General features: G+C 33.8%; 2 protein-coding genes across 3 annotated transcripts; one reads left to right on the top strand and one right to left on the bottom strand.

Moving 5' to 3' along the window:
• Positions 1 to 3,199: 3,199 nt before the first annotated feature.
• On the top strand, positions 3,200 to 9,427 carry LOC102620410 (cysteine desulfurase 1, chloroplastic). Its single transcript, XM_006470441.4, has 9 exons — positions 3,200 to 3,562; positions 3,686 to 3,845; positions 4,717 to 4,903; positions 6,022 to 6,167; positions 6,246 to 6,318; positions 6,431 to 6,494; positions 7,602 to 7,701; positions 8,749 to 8,907; positions 9,085 to 9,427. The coding sequence occupies exons 1-9, from the start codon at positions 3,246 to 3,248 to the stop codon at positions 9,253 to 9,255; spliced, it is 1,377 nt and encodes a 458-aa protein (XP_006470504.2). The 5' UTR covers positions 3,200 to 3,245; the 3' UTR covers positions 9,256 to 9,427.
• A 1,320-nt stretch (positions 9,428 to 10,747) lies between these two features.
• LOC102620127 (protein DGS1, mitochondrial) lies at positions 10,748 to 22,028 on the bottom strand. Of its 2 annotated transcripts, none has more exons than XM_006470440.4 (14): positions 21,714 to 22,027; positions 21,375 to 21,489; positions 21,063 to 21,266; positions 19,441 to 19,578; positions 19,106 to 19,267; positions 18,776 to 18,970; positions 17,067 to 17,167; positions 15,686 to 15,775; positions 14,885 to 14,957; positions 14,774 to 14,802; positions 14,556 to 14,679; positions 12,490 to 12,600; positions 11,225 to 11,325; positions 10,748 to 11,087 (listed from the first exon to the last, which is right to left on the bottom strand). In XM_006470440.4, exons 1-14 carry the CDS (start codon positions 21,923 to 21,925, stop codon positions 10,967 to 10,969), a joined length of 1,776 nt encoding a protein of 591 aa, XP_006470503.2. In that variant the 5' UTR covers positions 21,926 to 22,027; the 3' UTR covers positions 10,748 to 10,966. The 2 variants fall into 2 exon arrangements, with proteins under 2 accessions (XP_006470503.2, XP_024951204.2); XM_025095436.2 differs by having other exon boundaries at positions 10,967 to 11,113; positions 21,714 to 22,028.
• Positions 22,029 to 22,737: the final 709 nt, after the last annotated feature.

A 22,737-nucleotide genomic window follows, 5' to 3' on the forward strand; every position in this document is an offset into this window, starting at 1 on the left:
ATCAAAAATCTTCTCTTGAAGGATTGGCATGTTTTATTTCGACATATATATCTATTGCAAAGCCAACTTTGCAGCTGATTTTTTAGTTAAGAATCCAGGACCTTTGCCTCCTGGATTTCATGTCTTTCAGGAGCCTCCAACAGGACTTGGTCCTTGACTCCTTGGCTTTCTGATGATACGTACGGGATGAGAATTTCCAGATCTATAATATCTTAGCTTGGCTGAGCCTTTTTGTACCAAAAAATAAATAAAATAAAAGTTACGTATGTAAAAAGAGTTGTAAAAAACTTTTTCAAATGAGATTTTTAATTGAAATAGTACTTCTCTCTCTCCAATATTATATTATTTCTATCTTATTACTCTTGAAGATAGAGAAATATTATAATTGTTATTATTTTGGTGGAAGAAATAATTTGATTAAAATATAAATTTATAGTTATTTAAAGATTCTTTTAGGAAGGGGCTTTCCTTTTTCACCTTTCTATTTACTACATAAGTAAATAAATAAATATTTGAAAGAAAAATTAAAAGAGTTTTTTAATACATAATGCTTTAACAAAGTGATTCAATACCATAATTATTTTATAACAATAATAATTGAAATTTTAACAACTGAACTTTAAGTTAAGTCCAATTCCAATTATTATGTATTTTTTATTTATTAAATAATAAATTTTATAACTGATGTTCAGCATTACTCATTGCAGCACAAACTTCCCACTATTATTATTATTATTATTATTATTATTATTGTTGTTGTTGTTGTTGTTGTTGAATATTATATACAATACGCACAACCAAATCTTAGGACAAGATACGCAGGAGAGAACAATTTTTTCAGACATTGTGGACCAAAGCCCAACAAGCAACTGCCTACTAAAGTCCAATACGTATAAAACACAACCTCATAGAGATTCAAACCCGAGATACCGATCAATCCGAACATCCGATCAAGGATCCGGGTTGTTGGCAAACTAGCCGCCGATATAGAATAACAAACAACAAATGAAAACTTACAAAAATTATTTTGTATTTTTTATTTATTAAATGATAAATTTTATAACTGATCTTTAGTATTACTTAGGTCATGTTTGGGAGTTAGGATTAAGCATGGGATTGGATTAACTTTGGGATTAAATATTTTATCTATTTGCTTGGATTGGATTAGGGAGGACTAAATTTAAATTTAGTCCTTAAATCATAGGATTAACAATCCCAATTTATAAGTGGGTTTAGATGGGATTAGAATAAGAGAAAAAGATTTATTCATATTTCTTTCATAAATAACACTATTTTTTACTTGTAACCTAAAATTTAATTAATTAATTATTTATTTTATTCATGATTTACTTGAATTTATTTTTTATTTTTTTATAGTCTAATTAAATTGGTACTTTTACTCCAATAAAATTAACTATTTAATAATTCGTTATAATAATTGATTGTATTAAATTTAATAATCACCAATGTAATATTAAAAATAATCATGAAAATTAATAATACAAGTAAATAATTGATTTTATTTATACATTATTTGCTAACTTTTTGATAAAATAAAATATATCTAAATATCTAATAAAAATTAATTAAATAATTAAATAGTTTTATTAATTTATACTTGTTTATTATAATTATGACTACCCAATAACTAATTTACTACATATATTAATGCTCTTGTTAATTACTTTTAAATTAATTTTAATTATTACTCTTAAATATTCATAAATATTTTTTTGTATTTAAATATGATTTAACATTGACCAATCCGATATTTTATCAAACATAATATATAACATAATATAATTTAACTTAATCCAATCTAACTTAATCTGGTCCAATTCTAATAATTAGTTCAATCCAATCCAACATGTCAAACATAACCTAATTGAATTAGGATTCCAGCACAAACTTCCCACTAATATTTGTATTTATTACTATTATTTTTGAATTTTTTATTTTTTTTCAGACATTGTGGACCAAAGCCCAACACGCATGACGCAATGGTCTACTAAAGTCCGATACGTGTAACACACAACCTCATAGAGATTCAAACCCGAGATGCCGATCAGGCCTAGGGATGGCAATGGGGAGGGAAGGGGAGGGACCGATCTCCCCGTACCCCTCCCCGTCCCCGTCAGAATTACTTGAGAAAATTCTCATCCCCTCCCCGAATAATAACAGAGGATCCCCAAGAGTCTCCAATCCCCGAATAACTAATACATTTTTTTTTTCAATTTTGAGTTAATCATATTAAAATAAAAGTAAAGTTCGAAATATATCTTACATTAATATCTATTACAAAAGTCACATACATTAAATTAGTAAGTAACGCAACATGCAAGGAATACAAACTTCTTTTACAAACTATCATGAATAAATTAATAGTTTAATACAAAATTGTTACAAATAAAATCGAATTTAGATTCAAAATTAACTTTTTCAATGGTGGTGTGGGCACTTTATAAATGTGGATTATTTCCTTTACAACACAATAGTTAAATCGGAGCAAATCAAAAGCAAATATTAGATTAGATTAGATATTAAAATTGTGATTCGCTGTGGGCAATTATAACATCTAAAAATAAATAAAAAAATAGATTTAAGTTTAAAATATTTAAAGAATATTAAAATTTAAAAAAAATGTTTGGCTAATAGAATCTACTCGGTCTTTTTAATGTCCTAAATAAAAATTTAGGACTTTAATTAGTTAATTAGGCCTAAAAGTTTAATAATATAAATATTTTGATATTTTTTATTTTTACCAATATTTATAATTTTATAATTTAAATTTTATTATTTATTTACTAATAATTTTAAAAAATTAAAATAAAACTAAAAATTAAAATGGGGAAATGGGTAGGGGATGCAGATTCCACCTTATCCCCGTCCCCTCCCCAAATAAGAAATTGAGTAAAAAAATTTCTCCATCCCCTCCCCGAATAAAAAATTAGGTATGAAATTATCCCCATACCCTCCCCGAATGAGAAAAATCTCCAAAAATACCCGTTCCCGTAGAAATTTTTGCCATCCCTAATCAGGCCGAATATCCGATCAAGGATTAAGGAACCACTAGCCGCCCTTATAGCCACGAACAACAAATGAAAACTTATAAAAAACAATAATAAAATAAAATAGCATAATTTTGAAAAAAAAAAGAAGGGTAAAAATGAAAATTTACATGGTAAGGCCAATAAATAAAATCAAAACGGCCGTCTGAGGATAGTGTAGTGGTTGGCGTCGAAAAAATGGAGGCCGTGGTTCCGAAACTGGCGTCCTTCAATCTCTTAAACCCTAAATCTAAGTCTAAATCCGCTATTAGAAGATTTTCTTCTGCTCTCTGCGTATCGTCGTCGCCTTCTGTAACTTCGACCGACTCAGTTTCGCTGGGTCACATAACCCGACCTGATTTCCCAATTCTATACCAGGAGGTGTATGGGTCGAAGAAACTCGTGTACTTGGACAACGCCGCAACTTCTCAGAAGCCCATTGCTGTTTTGAAGGCCTTACAGAACTATTATGAAGCTTACAATTCCAATGTCCACCGTGGCATTCATTTCTTAAGGTTCCTTTTCTTTCTTTTTTTTTAAAATTATTATATATTATATATTTCTCAACTCAATTTCAATTTTTTTTTTGAAAACATAATCTTGATTTTTTTTAATTGCCTGTGAATGAATGAACATAGTGCAAAGGCTACCGATGAGTACGAGTTGGCTAGGAAGAAGGTTGCTGCTTTTATTAACGCTTCTGATTCTGGAGAGATCGTTTTTACCAAAAATGCGACTGAAGCTATCAATCTAGTTGCTTATTCCTGGGGCCTCTCTAATTTGAAATCTGGAGATGAGGTCTCTCTTTCAACTTCAGCTCATTTTTCTTCTTCTTTATTGCAAATTCAATAAATTTACATGTTGATTCTGGGATTTTGGATTTTGATACTGGGATTTCATGTGACTAGTCTTGTTTGCAGAATTGCTTTATGAGGACAAAATCTATTAGAGATTGCTTGCGTAACTACATAAACACAGAGTTGTATGGTTGCTAAATGAATTAACTCAATCTAGGTTACTTTCTAGATAGTGGCTCAAGGTAAGATTGATGTTACTGATAAAGTTGAAAAGAGGATGTCTTAATTTCTCTTTATGCCTCAATGTGGTGTGTTGTGTCAAACTGTATAGGGCATTAACCGTCCTTTTTTCCAACTACCCAATTGCTATAAAATTTTGGCAGAGTTTTCTCAAGGCAGTGAAGTTGGTGTGTGATTTTATTAGCACATACTTGTCTGTGTTGTTGAGCAATTCTGTCCGTTTGGTGGGCCCAAAAAGCTTTGGTTTAAGTAAATGAATTGTGTTGCAATCTTTTGCTGATTCGGCGAGAAAGGAACAATGGATGAGTTTATTTATTTTGTTTTGGAGGTTTTTTGTGGACTACCAGTTTGGTTTTGTATCTATCTCTCTCTCATTTTCTTTTAAATAATATTTCTGGATTCTTATCAGAAAAAATAAAAAGTAAACAAACCATGAATATCTTGATTTTTTGCAGAACGAAGATGATCACCTCTTTGTTTTTTTAGCTTCTGGTTTTAAAGCATATAAGGACACCGGTTTCTGGCCTAAATACATTTCAGTAATAGTATTTATATGGAGGAGATTAATTTTGGCTATTACATTGTTCTGCATATCCAGCTGAAGATGCTGTCTGACGTTATATTTGCTGCAGGTGATACTCACAGTTGCCGAACATCATAGTGCCATCGTTCCCTGGCAGCTTGTAGCTCAAAAGACTGGTGCCAATTTGAAGTTTTTGAATTTAAATGATGATGAAAGTCCTGATCTTGACAAGTTGAAGGAAATGCTTTCAAGGAAAACCAAACTTGTAGTTATTCATCATATCTCTAACATGCTTGGTAGGTATCTAATGATAGATATTTCTGCTTAAGGCTATTGGTTATTAGTAGTCAATGTTAGACACACTCTAGTTTCTTGTTCTCTTGATCTTTCCTTGTGTCTGGCACATACTTTTGGAACCAAACTGCCTGTCACTTCCTGTTAAAAATTGTCATGCTTAATGGTCATTTTTTTAAAAAAAGATATATAATTTTGGTAGGAGTGGAGAGCCTTAAGGATCATATCTGAGCCAAAGTAAGAGTGGGTTTGTTTTGGGTGGTAAGAAACCAAAGTAGCTTTGCTTATTACCTCATTTTGTTGATCGTAATCATTTCATTTCAAGTTGTAACTTGCCCATTGATTGTCATTTAGATTTTCCCACATCATTCAATGTAAGATTGCATACTGTATTTTGCTTTCAAACATAGAGGGAAGCCACTACAAAGTAGATATCTTCCTTTGATGAAGAAATATGCCTTAGTGGGTACATCTGGTGTAGAGTTAGTTTCCTTTTCTTTCTTTTGCATATGAATGGAAGCATAATTTCCCTTTTGCTTTATTTTGATTAATATTAAAGAAGTTTATCCATGCTGGAATTACAGTGATTGTTTTCTTGGAAGTCTATGTTGGAGTATCCAATCTTGTTTAAATACTTAATTGCGCTAAGTTGGATGCTACCATTACTAGATTGCTCTTGGTTGCAAATTCGTGTTTTTGTGCTCATGTTTAGCTAGCTGCTTTTGGTTAAGTTTCTGGTCAGCTTGAAAATGTTTTTAGTTAGCTTTAAATTGATTTTGAAAAGTACCAACATTTGTTAAGTATAATATTGTTTCTTTTATTCTGGTTCTATCCTCCATTTAACAACGTAAGCTTTGGGCTGACTTCGCTTAACTGATAATGGTCTACATTACTAATATTTTGACGTTGCTTCTTGTTGTTTTGATGTATGAATTAACTTTCCATGGCAATGGTTGTGTATATAAAGGCCGAAGCTAAGTTGGTTACTCTAAGTGCATTTGTTTAATATATTGTATGGTTGATTTACTGATGCTACTAGAATAGTCCTACTAGGATGTTGATAAATAGTGAATACATGGAAAAAGATATACTCATACATTGGCTTTTTATTCATTTGTAGCTTCTATTCTTCCAATTGAAGAGATTGTACATTGGTCACATGATGTTGGGGCGAAAGTGCTTGTAGATGCTTGTCAAAGTGTTCCGCACATGGTGGTTGATGTCCAGGGCCTTGATGCCGATTTTCTTGTTGCCTCTTCTCACAAGGTTAGGTTGTTGCCTTGTAGGCTGAAGTCTAAACTTTATTATTCATTGTATTGAGCTTAAAAAATAATCATGCTTCAGATGTGTGGGCCTACAGGCATTGGATTCTTATTTGGTAAGAGTGATCTCTTGTCTGCCATGCCTCCATTTTTAGGTAAGTTCTTATATTCTAAACAGTTCTGCATCTGTGTTTATGACAGTTATGATGCAGATGGTAACTTACAAGCTGTTTCAAACTTTTTTTTTTTTCCTCCCAATCTCTACAGGTGGCGGAGAAATGATTTCAGACGTTTTTTTAGATCATTCAACTTTTGCAGATCCTCCATCTAGGTTGGTGGATTTATTTAAATATTGACCCAATCTTATAAATGAATGCATATCAGTGGAGGGCTAGCACCATTGTTTTCTGTAGCTTGTATTTATTGCATGAGTTTAAGTTGGTGACTTGGTATTTATTAAGCTCATTTACATTGTCATCAAGACTTCTTAGAGTGGAGGTAGAGAAATATAAATCTTGAGCTTATATCTTTGTTTATAATTGGGTGAAATTTTCCACAAAACTGAAGGGGTTACACTTTGGAAATTGTGACATATCACAACTTATGAGGAGAAATGCCTTGAGAAATTCTTGGGAAAGTAGTAAGATTGGGCTGAAACTGATTTGTCTACTCATTCATCATGCTTTTAAGCGCAGAGTTCCTTTCAGATATCTATTTGTCAAGTACTTGTTCCTTTATCTCTAATTTTTACTTTGATTTTCATTTCCACCGTTCCCAATACTCTCACTGGCATTAAGAGTGGTTCCAGTATGGGTTGCCCTTTTATGTTCCAATTGATGAGTCCTTTTTCTTCTATTATTCCTTGGCATCTTTTTTCTTTGTTATTCTCACAACATTGGAAATCAGAGGTCGTCAGCTTTTACTTTTTGTGCTACTAGTCAAATATTTTTATGGAGACATCTCCTTGAGATGCCTGCTAGAAGCCAGAGTGACAAAAAGATTACCCAATGAAGGATTATGCCTCCGTGAGATGAGTTCAATCTTCTGTTTGATCTTTGCAGACTTCATTGGGTAATTCGATATGTTCCCAAAAATGCAAAAGGCATTTCATATTACATATAAGAAAAGGGATTATCCAAGGATCTAAAACCCCAACTCATTTTGGAGGTCATATTCTTCCAGTCTTTACCATAGGTGCCAAAGAATGAAAAATGCCCAAAAGGAAAGACAAAATCTGACACAGTCTTCATCATTAATCAGGCTCCTTAAATCTACTGGCAATTCCCATTAAATGAAGTTAAAGATCATTCTGCTGTGATGCATTTAGTTGTCTAGTAAAATGGTTTTCTTTTTCAAGCACCCGTTGTTTGGTTAACTTTTATGTTTGTGCTATGTGCTATTTTTGTCTTAATGCTGTTAAACTTTTTATGTGGATTAGATTTGAAGCTGGAACACCAGCAATTGGTGAAGCCATTGGATTAGGAGCAGCAATTGATTATTTGTCAACAATTGGAATGCAGAAGATTCATGCTTATGAGGTAAAGTGGATAATCTGCTCTATAATAGTAATACAGGAGAGACACAATACAACTCTGTGAGGCAGAAATATGTTACTGTCATTGACCATAGGAGTTGCTTTGTTCTCAAGGGTTCTTATGAAATGGGTTCCATGTAGTTCCCTAAAGTATCAACTAGGTCCAATCCTAAGGTTTGTCATTTATGCCAAACAGCTACTGTTTGAAACAGAGTGCATTAGCAGGGGCCTCTTTAATCCACAAAAAGGAAGCAAACAAAATCTCATGGACTTAGTTGATATTTTAACTAAACTCAGGGACCTATTTAATGAAACTCCTTTTCACAGTGTTGCCCACATCTGTTTCCTTATCCTTCTCTCTCAAAGGACTAGGATTTTGTATAAGGAATTTATTGTCATGTAGACCTAAAGTAATCGCTTAGTTTATTTTTTACATATGAGTTAAGGTTGAACTTGCAGGATTTATTTTTGTGTAGCCATTGGCACATTACTTTGTATGATATAGACTCGAACTTATTATTGGGGAATAAGGAGATAAACTTTTTTAACATTGTCTTGTGGCCCATGAAGAATGGTCTCTTATAGCTTGATTGGAGTGCGTTGAGTGTGCCTCAGTTTGTGTTTAGTTAGTGTTCCAAACTGTACTCGGGGAGAATTTTTGGGGAAAAAGAGCATTAGTATGTTTGGTGGGGCCGTGCAGGAGGTGTTTGAGGAGGAAGATAAGTCATCAATTGGTTTCTGAGATGAATTTTAAGGCGATGTTCTTTTATGGGGCACTCACTCTTCTCTGTTTTTACCATCTTCCCTTTTATGACTTTTTGGAACTTCGAACTTTTTGGTTTTTCACCCCCTTAGTTTCCTTAGTTTCCTTTTTTTTTTTCCTACTTTCTAATTGGCTTCAAGTGTACATAGAGTTGCACATGCTGTCTTATAGGCTTTTTCTTTCTTCTCATAAACGAAGAAAGGGGAAGAAAAATCAAAGGGGAACGAATTAGGATGCTATTCAATATAACTATATGTTCTTAGAATGTTTGCAATTGTGGTTTCACAGATGGAGCTGGCCAAATATTTATACGAAAATCTTCTGTCCATCCCAAATATACGCATTTATGGGCCCAAACCTTCAGAGCATGTTCAGCGTGCTGCGCTCTGTTCTTTTAACGTGGAGAATATCCACCCTACAGATATTGCAACTCTTCTTGATCAACAGGTACCATAACAAATAAATTCTTGTCAGTCGTACACTTGGAAAAGTTATGCAGTAATTGTTTTTTCCATTTTATTCTTGTTGATCTTTCTAATGGATAATGAAAGTTCAGGAAAAGCTTGCTTAATAGATTGAAATAGCAATAAATCAACAAATATAGCTAACATACTTAATTCTCAGTACGGCGTCGCTACCAGATCGGGTCATCATTGTGCTCAGCCTCTCCATCGTTATTTAGGAGTCAATGCAAGTGCCCGTGCCAGTCTTCACTTCTACAATACTAAAGAAGATGTTGATGAGTTCATCCACGCACTCAATGAAACTGTTAGCTTTTTCAATGTGTTTAAGTAGGGTTTCCTATTATTGTTCTGTACTCTAATTTATTTTAATCAACTGTTCAACCCACATGTACCATATTTATACACATGTTTGATGCAAATATTTTCTTTTTATGTGAATTATAATGGCCGACATCTGTAACATTTCTACATATAATGTACCACATCTATGAGTTCTTTTTTAATTTTTAGTTTTGTCTCCCGTGTTATGTGGTATTCAAGCTTTTGTACGGGTCAGCTTACATTTTTTGTTTGGTCATTATCATGTACAGTTTTTGGAATTCCTGTGTTTCTGGGATTTGTGTAAATTGGAGTATTTGTTAGCTCAAATACATTGGACACATGGCTGAGCGCATCACAGCAATTATCACAATAATGTTATGGGATCATATCCGACATTCCTTCTTGGAAATTTTAAATTTGAGTAATATTGGAATGAGTCTCGATTAATATGATAATTTATTTGTAATTGTCAAATCCTTACGTGCTTAATAATTTATTTGATATGATAGTTATGGTTATTTAAATTCAACCGTTGAGATTTTTACTATTACTATTTCCTTTTTGTATTGGTGGATCTATAATTACTTTGTCCAGCACATTAGGCTACAAATAATTTGAACCAAGTACATTAGGCTACAAATAATTGAACGTATCTTGATTTATCAACACTATATTTTAGATTTTTTTAAGGTGGGAATTTGCGTCATAATACTCAAACTTTTTTAACATTTTAATATAGCATTCTTATGATAACATGAGACTTAAGCTTAGCAACGAGTTAAGTCAGGCTCGGGCCATGCCAAGCCTATCTTGACCTAATTACTTTAAAAAAAAATAACTCTTAAAAAGTCTGATCCTTTTATTAGGCATTTTTGTCATCTCTAATGAGACCATCACTACTTATAATAATTTTAATGCCTAATATAACATATGCTCTCATACCCTTTATATCAAAATTAGAAGCAAGCATCTTCTCAATCTCGTTTATCATTCCTAAATTAGGACTCAAGATGCGCATGTCATCAACATACAAACAAATGATCACATTAAGTAGCAACATTAGTAGATTTAAGATAGATACATTCATCTAAGTCATTAATATACATTCATTTGATACCAATACTCAGATCAAATTTCTCCTAACACTTTTTTTGTGCTTGTTTTAAACCATATAATGACTTAACAAATTTGTCATATATATATATATATAATAATAATAATAATAATAATAATAATAATTTTCTGATCAGGGATTTTAAAATGCGGAAAAGTACGGGAAAACTTTAAAACCATACGGTTTAAAGTTTTCTTGCACTATACTGTTTTAAAATTTTCTTGCACTATGCGGTTTTAAAGTTTTCTTGCACTTTCCCGTACTTTAAAATTCCGGACTGGAACATTTATATATATATATCTTATGTCTTTCATCAATTGTATATATTAATATTTTTTATTTTATTTTCATAAATGTCCCTAATTTAACTTCTTGGTTTTTACGCTACTTTTGACAAACATAAATTTGGTATTGCATAAATTTGAGAAAAGGATTATACAAATGTCCCTACTTTTGACCCCATAACAACGAAAGTAAAAATGATGCACCAAAGCCAAAAAGTCCATCACTTCTCTCCCAAAATTCAAAACCTTGAAAGAGGACCAAAAACATGCCTACCACAAAACTGCCAAAAAGGAAAGAAAAAGAGAAAAGAAGAAAGAAACAGCTATTGCCTTTTAAGTGAAGGAAGCAAACAATCATACATCCTCTCCAAGCGTGATGTTACTCTGAGCTTATAAGCAGTCTGAAGTCCAGGCTTTGCCAAATCAATAATATCCTGTCTCAAACTGTTCATTATAACACTGGTAAGCACCTGATCAAATTCACACTCCTTAAATTTAATGCTAGCACGCCATCAGATAAGGAACACAGACAGCATAAACTGAGGGAAAAAGAATAATTGAAATTGGTTGCATAAACTTACTATTGCCATTCACCAGTTTCTTTTGCATGCCCCTTCACAGCATGAAGTAGGCGATCCAGACTGTATAACACTAATCCAAACATGCAGTGTGCTTCTTTTTCCTGTAAAATACAGGTGCCAATAACTTTTCAGCCACTGGTTATGCCCATATTTGTTTCTCATGCACATATGCAATTATAAAATCAGATCAAGCTTCCAATATTAATGAAAGATCAAGCCAAGAAAAGAAGCAGAGCATTTCTTAAGCTCATGGAACAACAAGATCAAATTTGCAACTTGTATTAGACAAAGATATATCAACGGAATATTAAGACAATATATAAGGTAAGTAATACAAGACAGAAAACATTAGGAAAAGAAAATCTGATCAGTTATAAAGAACAAAAACTGAGCATAACATGGCTAGAATACCGTCAAATTGGTTAGATATAATACAAAAACGTCATGTTTTCAACCAATTAATACATTCAAGGATTTAGAAGGAATTTCAGTTGTGAAACAAAAGACCTTATTAAAGTTAAGATTTGCAACAATAGAAATAAAATTATGGGCTCAAAGAATCAAAGAAGTCTTAAGATTTTTAGGTTTATGTAAACTGATAGGAACACAAAAACAACAAATAACAAAATACCCTTTGGTAAGAATTACAAACAGTTGTGCCCAACATCAAATAAATCTCAACCATTTAAATGGATTCAACATTTCAACTCATGCAATATCACAATATCTTGGTGGGCTTGACAATAACACCAACCCCTGGAAAGGTTTATTTTTACCATCACAGACTATTTGTAGAATAAAGATATTCTGTCAAGAAAAATAATAATTTACCTTGGTATCATCACCTGTATGACTAAAAGAGTTACGTTCTTGTAGTTAAATTAGAGTTACGTTCTTGTAATTAAATTTTCAAGTCACAATGTCATTAACATTGTTACCAAAAGCAGCAGTAGCAATAGAAGCTATGAGCCAAGAAATTTCTTACTATCTGCAAATCATCTCTATTTGATGTCTATTTTCTATACTTAATACTTTATTGCAAGATTTCAATGAAAAAGAAAATTCAGAACTTCCAGTTTTCTGAATGTGACAACCGTTCTAATGCAGGTCTCCACACAGACTGTAAGATCAACCTCGATTGAATATGATTGTCATCTTAGAATGTGTTAATACAAAGCAGCTAAGGGAGAAAAAGACCCAAAAAGAAAGATCCCAAACAAATTAAACTAATTAAAGGAAAATCTGGAACACATTTAACTTCTTACCAGTCCTTGATCAACATAGATTTGGTATTGCATAATCCTTTTCTCAACCTCCACAATGATTAGCCTCCTCTGGATTCGGGCAACTCTGCCTCTTCCTTCTGCTCTAGAATCCTGATTTATAGAAGCAAAAATATCAGATGAATGACCTAAGAATCAGCTCCAGAGTAAAAATACGAATTAATAAATGAAGACAATTGATATTATGACAAGCATCAAATTTTCGCATTCAAAGTTTAGGACTTTTCCACTAAAAATATGGAAGTCTGCAGACTTGAATTTACCATATCTCATCCACCAATGCTTGTCTCTCATGTGGATGGTCCTTAATTGGCGAAGCTCTCATTCCCTCATTAATTTATATCTCACCCACTAAAGCTTAACTTAAATATGGATACTCCTTAATTGGCCAAGATTATTTTCCCTCTTCTATATGTTGACCAACTTTTCATTCTTCTCTCACATTTTAGATTTATCGAGTGAGAGAGTGAGAATTTAGAAAGAGCTGCTCTCAAATTTCCAATGTGAGAGAAGCTTAAGATTTAAGTCATCAAAAATTTGAGAGCTTATATTTGTAAAATTCTTACTCTTTCACTTCAGAAATATAAAGTCGTCAGCTGAGTCGTTAAAAGGTTGCTTAAAAACCACCAAGGGCAACCATGAACACTGTTGCTAGACACCGAATATCACCCCTCTCTCCTAGAAAATTTTAGAGCAACTCTCTCTAAAAGTCTCACTCTCTCAATAGAAAAATTTAAAATGTGAGAGAAGAATGAAAAGTAGACCAATATATACAATAGGGAAGAGGATTTTGACTAATTAAAAAGTATTCAAATTTTAAGGCAAACATTGGTGGGTAAGATATGAATTATTAAGGGAAAAAGATCTCAGCCAATTAAGGAGCATCCAAGTTCCAAATAAAAGGCAAACATCGGTGGATAAAATATGAATCAATGAGGGGAAGTTCTAGAGAGAACTTTCAAAATTAAATTTTTTGGAATTTGAAAGTTTAGAACAAAAGCTTCAATCCTAGGAAAGGCCCAAAGTTAACAATAAAGCCCAAAAATCATAGGATAAAAATATCATTGGAAAGATATTATCCTAGGATTGCTATATCCTTAGAAAATCATCCTAAGATAAAATATATCCTATGAGGGAAAATCATTTAAACATCCTAGGAGAAAAATTATCTAAGCATGAAAATTTTCAAGGACAAAATATCCATAAAAATGGTCCAAGGATGAAGTTTTTAAGGAAAAAATATCCTAAGGAGGAAATCGCCCAATAACTAAAATAAAAAGCCCAAAGATGAAGGAAAGAATCTCCAAAGACCAACCCAAGAATAAAGTATCACTTTCTACTTTCTGGGCAACTGTTGGATCAAGTTCAGAATGGGCCCAACAAAAGCCCAAACGGAATTGTCCCAACAAAGCCCAAAAGAGAATATGGTTTAATTCATCCTCGTCCTGAGGCAAAAATAAGAGGATGGCGGGGACATCTCCTCCTCAGACCCAAGGTGGAGGATGAGGACACCTCTCCTTCGAAACAATGAAAGGGCAGGGATACGTCCTCCTCAGACCTAAGGAAAAGGACAAGGATATCTCCTCCTTAGACCTGAGGAAAAGGATGAGGATGTCTCCTCCAATCCAAGGAAGAAGACATGCATACATCCTCCTCCAATCTAAGGAAGAAGAAGAGGACAACGTCCTCAAATAATTCAATGAAGGTAAAAGCTCCAATGTGAAGGCTTCATTGAGAAATCATATCCACCGAGTCAAAGAAGCTACTCATCTTACAGACTAGGATTGAGTCAATCTGGCTAGACAATGTGACTCAAAAGAGGACACACATGATGCCCATAAAAAGGAAAAATAAATAAAGGGAATCATGATTCCTCCTGATAAGCAGAGGCAGCAACCAAAGCTAGTGTAGAATTAAAAGCTACAGCAAGATATCTGTGCCAACAACTAAACAGTTTATGAAACCACACCTTTATGGTAATACTCTCCTGTGAATCAGATATTATACACATGCATGAAATATAACAAGCAACCTTCAGTATTACTTACCTGCTTAAACCATGCACGCACCAACATGAGCAAGATAAAAGAGAGAATGAACGCAGGTAAGGCAGCAAGGACAGCAAAGTTGATTTCATTTGCTCTGAGAATCTGATCCAGTTCAAGCATTGCCCTGTAAAGACCCACATAATTAGGTCTTGGAAGGATGAATAAAACTAGGATATCAAAAACTTTGCTGTGTTCACGATAGCGATTCAAGAACTCACGTCTCAATATCTAACTTCAGCTTCTGAACCTGCAGTGCATGTAACCCTTGATACATTAACATAATTCAAACTGTACACAGCAACCAAAAGTTAAAAAGCAGCACGAACTACCTGAATCAGGAGAGCACGAGCCAGCTCTCCATTTACAAGATTCTGAATAGGATGCATAAGTTCCTTTTCATACCTACAATCACGATAAAATGTATACTTCAGTAGTTCAGAGCAAAGAAGGAACAAGAGTAATTTAAATTACAACAAAAGAGAGATGATTAAGTTATTGATTGTAAGATATTTTAGCACGAAGGTAAATTCTGCTTTATCTTTGACCAAAGGATGAACTCAGCAAATATATTCACATGTTCGACGATTTAGGATTATTCTTCATCAAGTTTTTCCACTTCGGCGCTGACACAGTTATACTGATCCTTCTATTTTTCTGAAAGAGCAATTATGAACATCGTGACTAATAATTCCTAACCCTAGTGACATTAGGCTAAAAAAGAAATAAGCTGAAAACAGAAGATAGAAGAAATTAGAGGGGATAGGTAGAAAAAAATAAGAGGAGAAAAATTGAGAAGAAATGGAAGACAGATCAAGGGAATTAAGGAAGAAAATCAATATTCATCGTTTAACTAATTCAGATCTGCTGGATGTATTTTGCTTTATCTTTCCTGTTTCTCAAGATTTGAACCATAAGGAGAAGGTTTGCAATCCATATTAGCATCCCTTTCAACACATTGTTTGGAAAATAAAAAAATGGTAAACAGAAAAGGAGGATGAACTTTGAGGCAACAGACATAGTATCCCCCACAAATCATTTGTTTATTGTTATTAAGCAACTGTCTTTTAGCAAATCCTCATCGTATAAATCAATTATATTTGGCTCCAATTAGAACCAGAAGAAGATCACACCTGGACATAACTATTTCAAGCATTTCCTGATCTGATGCATTCTCTGGGAGCTTTTGACCTTTAGTCTGCTCACTAAAAGCCAATAACATCCTGCATATAAAGGAATTATATACATGAAGGTTACGGGGGAATCAACCGCAAGAAGTCACAAAAATTAGTGCCAAACCACCCATCAACAGATGAGATTTCACATGTATGATCCACAACTAGGAATTCATTAGGAAACAGATACTTGAGGCTAGCCACATAACTTCAAATATCAGACCACATATCGTGACTATTTTACAGAAGAGCAAAATTAAATATTCCTCTGTCTCAGCCATCTAAGTAGCAATGGAGAAATTCAGAAGTTAAAGTTTCTCTCTGATATAACATGATATAACTCATTATAGAAATTCAATTTTTTATCTGATATAACATGATATAACTCATCATAAAAGTTCATTTTCTTTTATTACAGTAAGCACGTCCTCAGTAGATTCATCTTTCCTAGGCTGCAATAACACCGAAGAGTGATTTACCCTTTTCTTTTTTTGGTTTTCTTTCTTTTTTACAGCTCTAAAACATTTTTACCAAAATTAAAGAAACTGATACTCCGTTCATGGTTTATCACCTTGAAGCTTTCTTTTTTCTACATTGAATTTAAAAAAGGAATAGAAAATGTGTTGTTAGTAGAACTTGTAAACATTGATAAAACATAGTCATGTCATCAAGCTCCCCTTGCTAACTACAACTTCTCCAGTCAACATGCATTTCTCAGTCCATTACTACGGATGAGAAGCTACAGATTTTTAGATTATCACTCATATGTTTCAGCTATACAGATGCATAATTTATTCTTCAATTAACAGACCTAAAGTGAAACCAGCCTCAATGTCTAAGAAAACTATTAACAACGGTAAAAGCAAGCTCCAGAAAAAAAAAGATGATGATTCGGAATTGGATACGGTTTGTGGAGAGAACAAAAATTAAAGCTAGGTTCTTGCCATCATCTTTTTCCCAATTCATTGCCGGCCTCAACTTCCTTTTTTTCAATTGTCGAAACAAAATGTTGGTTTTGCTTGGTCTGGTCAAGTTAAAAAGGATATCTAGGATGTTGGAAGGGATGAGATAGGTTGAAGGGTAGTTAAGACTGTAAGTTTGAGGCCAGATCTTTTTATACGGAATTAACGTAAGAAGAAATGGGTATCAATTACTTAGCTTTTGGTGTGGCTGTTCCTCATAAAGCAGGTTTATTTGCTTGGACAACTTCATTATGCAAGATTCTTTATCGCATAAACTCAAAAAAAATAAAAAAAATTCTGTGATTACAAGTAACATACATATTTAAAATGTAATATTGTAACATAGATGAAAGCGCAAGTCATTGTCAGGCATTAACCTGTGCAAAGAATTTGAAGTCATCTGTACCTCTTCAACCTCCATCACACCTTTGTGCCTTTTCCTAAATGTCTCAAATAGTTCATCTCTAATTGACAGAAGCTGGCAATGGATTGAGTTAGGACACAAATAAAGAAAGAGATGGTTAAGAGATAGAAATTGTGTCGGTTGTGGTTCTACACTGTACATATTTGAGAAGTAAACAACACAATTAGAAGAATGCAAATCCTCTTTTGAAACTCATTTGCATTCCTTTTATGTGAAAGTTAATCCTCATTTTCCATTGCATCAATCTTCTTTCCCACTTTGTTTCTATAATCATATGCTTTATGCATATAAATAAACAAAAAAAGAGAAACAAATGCAGAACCAACTTCATGATCCATTTTAATTCAAAATCATGTTTTACTCCTAATCATTCAAAAATACTTTTCATCACCTATTAAAAGTTAGTCATAGTGTTAATTTTGGAACTATTAAAGTCACCACTCTACCTAAAAGTTTAAGATTGCAAGGGCCCAACAGTGTTTTAGCTCCACACACCCCTTCACAGCCAAGCTCAATTTATTCAACAGACCATCACATGGATGCAAACATATGCCCACTTATTGTAATTTAATGAATTTAGAGAATGGAGAAAGAGAAGAAAATAGGTTCGAAATTGACTTTGATTTGACCTAAAAGCTTAAACTTGAATGTAAGAAGCCAACACTAGTACTTAAAACTCTAAAATGAATGTTACTGCACTTCAGTGTACTCTTAAGATACAATTTCATGCTAAGTCTTTCCACATTTTCATTAAAATTTTGGCATTATAATCAATGTATCAATTATTAGAAATCCATTTCATTCATGTAGTGAAGCAGTTTGTGCCAGCAAACATGATGAAGCAGTTTGTGCCAGCAAACATGATGAAGCAGTTTATGCCAGCAAACATGCCTCGATAACTTTGGCTTTGGAAAATTGGAAAATTCTTTCTTGATCAAAATCAGATTAGGCTAGGGGAATCTTGATGAGAGAAGTATTCTTTTCTGTGTAAATGGCTATCATGACTTCCTTTCCTAACAAAATTCCTTGTGGGAATGAAATAAAAAGCATACATGAGCTGCACGTGAACATTTATGAATCTTTAGGGTAGTGTATGGTGACTGGAAGTTAGTGAAAATTTTCTATATTTTCATCCATTTGGAGGATATAAAATAGAAAGAGTAAAATTCTCTTGAGATGTTATAGCCTGTTGGTCAATAGAGTGGAAGAAAAGGGGTAGAGAAGTTCAAAGTTCTATGATGAAGAATTGTGTACCTAACCAAAATAAGGGCTTCAATCTGCACTGTTTTTGAAGAAACATCTAGAAGCTCTGATTTTACACTTAGGAAAAGTGTTGTCTAGAACTACTTTTATTCCTTTCTTCAGTGTGTTGAATCCTTTAGGACTGTTCTGATAGCATAGGATTTGACTTCTAGTCCTTTGAGCTTTTCACATATTTTCAATCAACTTTGTTTCTTACCAAAGGAAAAAAAATTCTTGAATTTTGAATAGAAAATACTTTTAGCCTCAAATCTGTACCAATTCTACATAAACTTCATTAATGTCTTATACAACTAGCTTTCTCAAAATTCCATGGTAGCACAAACGAGTCAAAGCACTGTATCACCCAAGAATCAAGGTGAAAGTACTCAGAAGAGAGAAAAAAGACAAATTATGTCATACCGGTTGCTCTACATGGTCATTGAAGAAGCCAACCATTGAGTCCTTTGCTTCACAAATCCAATTCTCAAGATCAGAACTACCCATTAAACTACTATGCCGTAGTAGCCAAATAGAACAAAATGATAAGCCAACAGCTCCACAAGTGTAATGGACCCAATATCGAGTTATCTTCCTTGGCTTTTGGTGTTTAGCAACCTACAAGAAGAGCATAGAAAAGCACTGCAATTTGTATGTTTCAAAACAACCTAACATTTTGCAATTGAATCTCATCAGAAATAGCCAGTCAGCAAATTTATCACTGGTGGCACAAAAGATGGAAGAATTCCATACCATATGAGATAAGTATACATCTAGTTTTTGTAGATTTTGGTAAATCAAGTTAATAGAATCTTTAATTTCACAATCTGTCCACTGAGACCCTCCTTGATTAACTTCCGGCAGTTTCTCAAATAGTACAGGAAATGAATGACTCCCATCAATGGAAGAGTCGCCCTGCATAGCCATCAAATAAGAAAACAAAGGAATCTGAAATATATTTTGAGGAGTAAACAATAGAAGCAGACTGTGTAAATCTATATGACAATTGAAGTGGAAACAATTCAAAAGAGAAAATTGACATACAACAATAGTCACAGAAGGAACAGCTCGATGGACTTTGAAGTTACCTGACGTGTTGCATGCAGATGACCAATCGATGCCTCCAACTTTGAGAAGAGATCATTGATTGTGACCAATAAAAAGGGCAATAACTTCTCAGGATCCTCCACCAACTCTTCCCCATATTTCTCAACTTCCATGTAAACCTAATTGAATAATCAAGATTTCATGGTTAACTTACTATTAATGATTTAAAAAAAAAATTGAATACAGAATTAAGTAGCTGAATAGGGAGTAAATGTGAGTCTATATGACATAAATGTGAGTAGCTGACTTGCACAGGAGACGGACACAAACACAGACAGAGAAAAAGATAGAGAGAGAGCCCAATTCATGTACTTAAACATGGTTCTTCACAAAGTCCTCGAGCACTGTGTTAAAAGCTCAAAATGGGGACCCAGCCAACAATCAAAATTTGTATTTCAGAAGATAAACAAAGCTGAACTTTAACCCGACAGTGAATATAACCAAAACTGAACTGTAACCTGACAGATGGCAAAAGTAAAAACTACTACCGTTACAATCGCAACATAGAAGATACTTTGTTCGATCAGTAGTGAAGAGCCTTAGAACAGATTGCAAAGAGATAATTACCAAAAAGGCAACATTTACAAGAGATCTCTTGCAAAAGATGGCATTCATCTTGAACTACATCATGGATAATACGAAGTTACCAAGCAGTGTACAAATTAATGTCAACAGAAAAAACTATCCATGAAATACAAGGCATCTAGCATTTTTAAGTTGTAGCCTGTCCTAACAATCAACTAAGCTTGGAAGCATACAAATCTCATAAAAAGCCAACAACCAATTATTCCTTCTGTGTAAGCCACCTCCTGCCTCGTACACACTCAAGTCACCCACTGGCACCTAAAGAGAGGAACTCCTTAAAGCTTTATAATATTACTATTGATCAACGATTGGAATCACAAAGTCCAAATTGTCAGCACAACATTATACCCAGTTTATATGCATTTTATCTCCTCAAAGGAAAAACTTAATGTCAAGATACTTAGCAAATTTCAAAACACTCTACATGTTCCATATTTTTATTAGTCCCTGCAGTGGCCCAAAAAGCATGTTGGGTGACATATCAAAACTAACGATTATAAAACAATAAAAAAATTTTAATTGGAAAATGATGGAAAAGCTTCAGACCAATGTTCACAAGTGAAAATTCCCAAGCTGATGCTTATTAGGTACCAATGCTCACGGAAATAACTACCAGCATATCTCAGTATAATATCTAAGATCTTTGAATACTTCCTATCATTAAATAAACAAAGAGTATAAAGATAACAAGCTAATAATACTCTATTGTTCAATCTTTAAAATCTAGCAAAAGAGATATATTGTGATATTCCTCCAGCAAAGAACTTGATTACGCTGGGGTTACTAAGCCCAATTAATAATAATCTGTGCATGTTTTGAGTAAAAGGTCACAAAAAATGGGAGTTTCACATGCTTCACTTTTTGCAAACACAAACATGAATTACCAAATGCTACATATATACCATTTATAAGAAGTTGAAAAAAGCCATAAAAAGCAAATTTTTGCAAGGAAGAAGAATAGGACGACAAAACATCATCTTAATATATACAAATTGAACTAAGACAAGATCAGGAAAACCTGTGCTAAAAATGTAGCAAGAGAAGATCTTAAGGTAGTCAAAACAGTTATCCTCTCAGATATGTGAACAGACGCTGATTGGCATAGATGTTGAACAGAACCACCTTCAGCCATACAGTCTCGTAATATCTGAGCTGTTCCATTGATAAAAGCAAACGGCCCTCTCTCAAACATCATGAAGTAAGCTTTTTGAGCATTAGACCCCTAAATGAGGAGAAAAAATGGTGTAGAATTAGGAAATCAACAAGTACATAACTACATTAAGGCTCTATTTGGTATTGAAGAGTTATGGCTTAAATGCGGCTTACTAACCTCTGCTCTAGATTGCCAAAATTGCAAATTCTTCTGAATATTATGCAAATTCAAAAAGATGTGCTCCATTATGTCTTCCAATACATCGCATATCCTACATGCCTCTGTCATAACCCTACATTGTAGAATTTCATATATATATATATATAGACACACACATACAATATTAAAAAAATTTCCAATAATTTCATATGAATCGATGTTGAGGCAAAAATTGACAAAAGCAGCTGCTAGTATGGTTCTGCAACTCATAACAACAAAATAAAAGCCTGGACATTCCATTCAACTCAACAAGTAACTTCAATCAAACTTAAAATATAAATGGAGAAGAGGACGTACACAGAGGAGTCAAGTGAATGCGAAGGCAATGGAAGAGGGAGAAAAGGCCGGCGTTTGCGTGATGCTTGAGGATATAGAATTGAGATTTTCCCGAGAAAATTGGAACCCGAAGAGGGAAAGAAAGTGGCAACTCGCTTCCAGACATAATTGGAGTAGGACGAAATTAGGGTCTTCAAATCCTTTTCAGCTCCACTTTCAGACTGCCCCTCCATTTTTCAACTGCCTCAACTTCTCAGTATTCTCACACTTCGCAGCTTTCAACTTTAAAAGTTCTGCGCAATCCAACTTTCTGGAATTTGAACGTTTGGTTCCGTAAGTACTGTACATATCCAACTTTATATAGTGGACCTCGTTTTGATAGGAAATTACGTCAGTATCCCCACTCACTCTCGCTTGAGCACGTGATGTTTACGCATAAGCATTTTTACCGAACGATAACAGAATCAAAATTGCTTCCGGTCGGGGTTACCATTAACTGAAAAACTAACGAAAAGTTAAACCCGACCGGTATTATTTTCAATTGAAAAATAAATGAGACGAAACTTGTTACATGGTTTTCTTAGGCCAAAAACTAAGTTATGGAATCATCAAATTGGAAATGACACACTTAAAAATATATGATGCGCAACAAAATGTGTAAGCCAAGGCCAAAATGGAATGAAATGTTGGCATGGGGTTTCGGCAATTTCAACTCTATTTTCACACTAAGAAAATCTGATGTGCAACAAAGGGTGTTTTTCCGTAAAATTGTGCTCACAATGAGGCTATTTTATGTCCATAACAAGACTAAGTTGTCGGCAAACCAAGGCAAGGCAATAAGTCGTGGCCCATAGTTAACCTCGCCCGTGCAATTTCGTTTGTGCGAGAAATAAGAATAACCGTGTTTATTCTCTTTTGCGCCACAAATGGCCAACCCAAGTAGCCAACGCACGAAAAGGCAAGAGAGGTCAAGGAAAGCCAAGGCAATGCGAAGGTTGAGGCAAAGGTGGTGGCGACTGGCGAGGCAAAGCCAAGCAAACGAAGG

Source organism: Citrus sinensis, chromosome 2 (genome assembly GCF_022201045.2).
Source record: "Citrus sinensis cultivar Valencia sweet orange chromosome 2, DVS_A1.0, whole genome shotgun sequence".
Classification (NCBI taxonomy): Eukaryota; Viridiplantae; Streptophyta; class Magnoliopsida; order Sapindales; family Rutaceae; genus Citrus; species Citrus sinensis.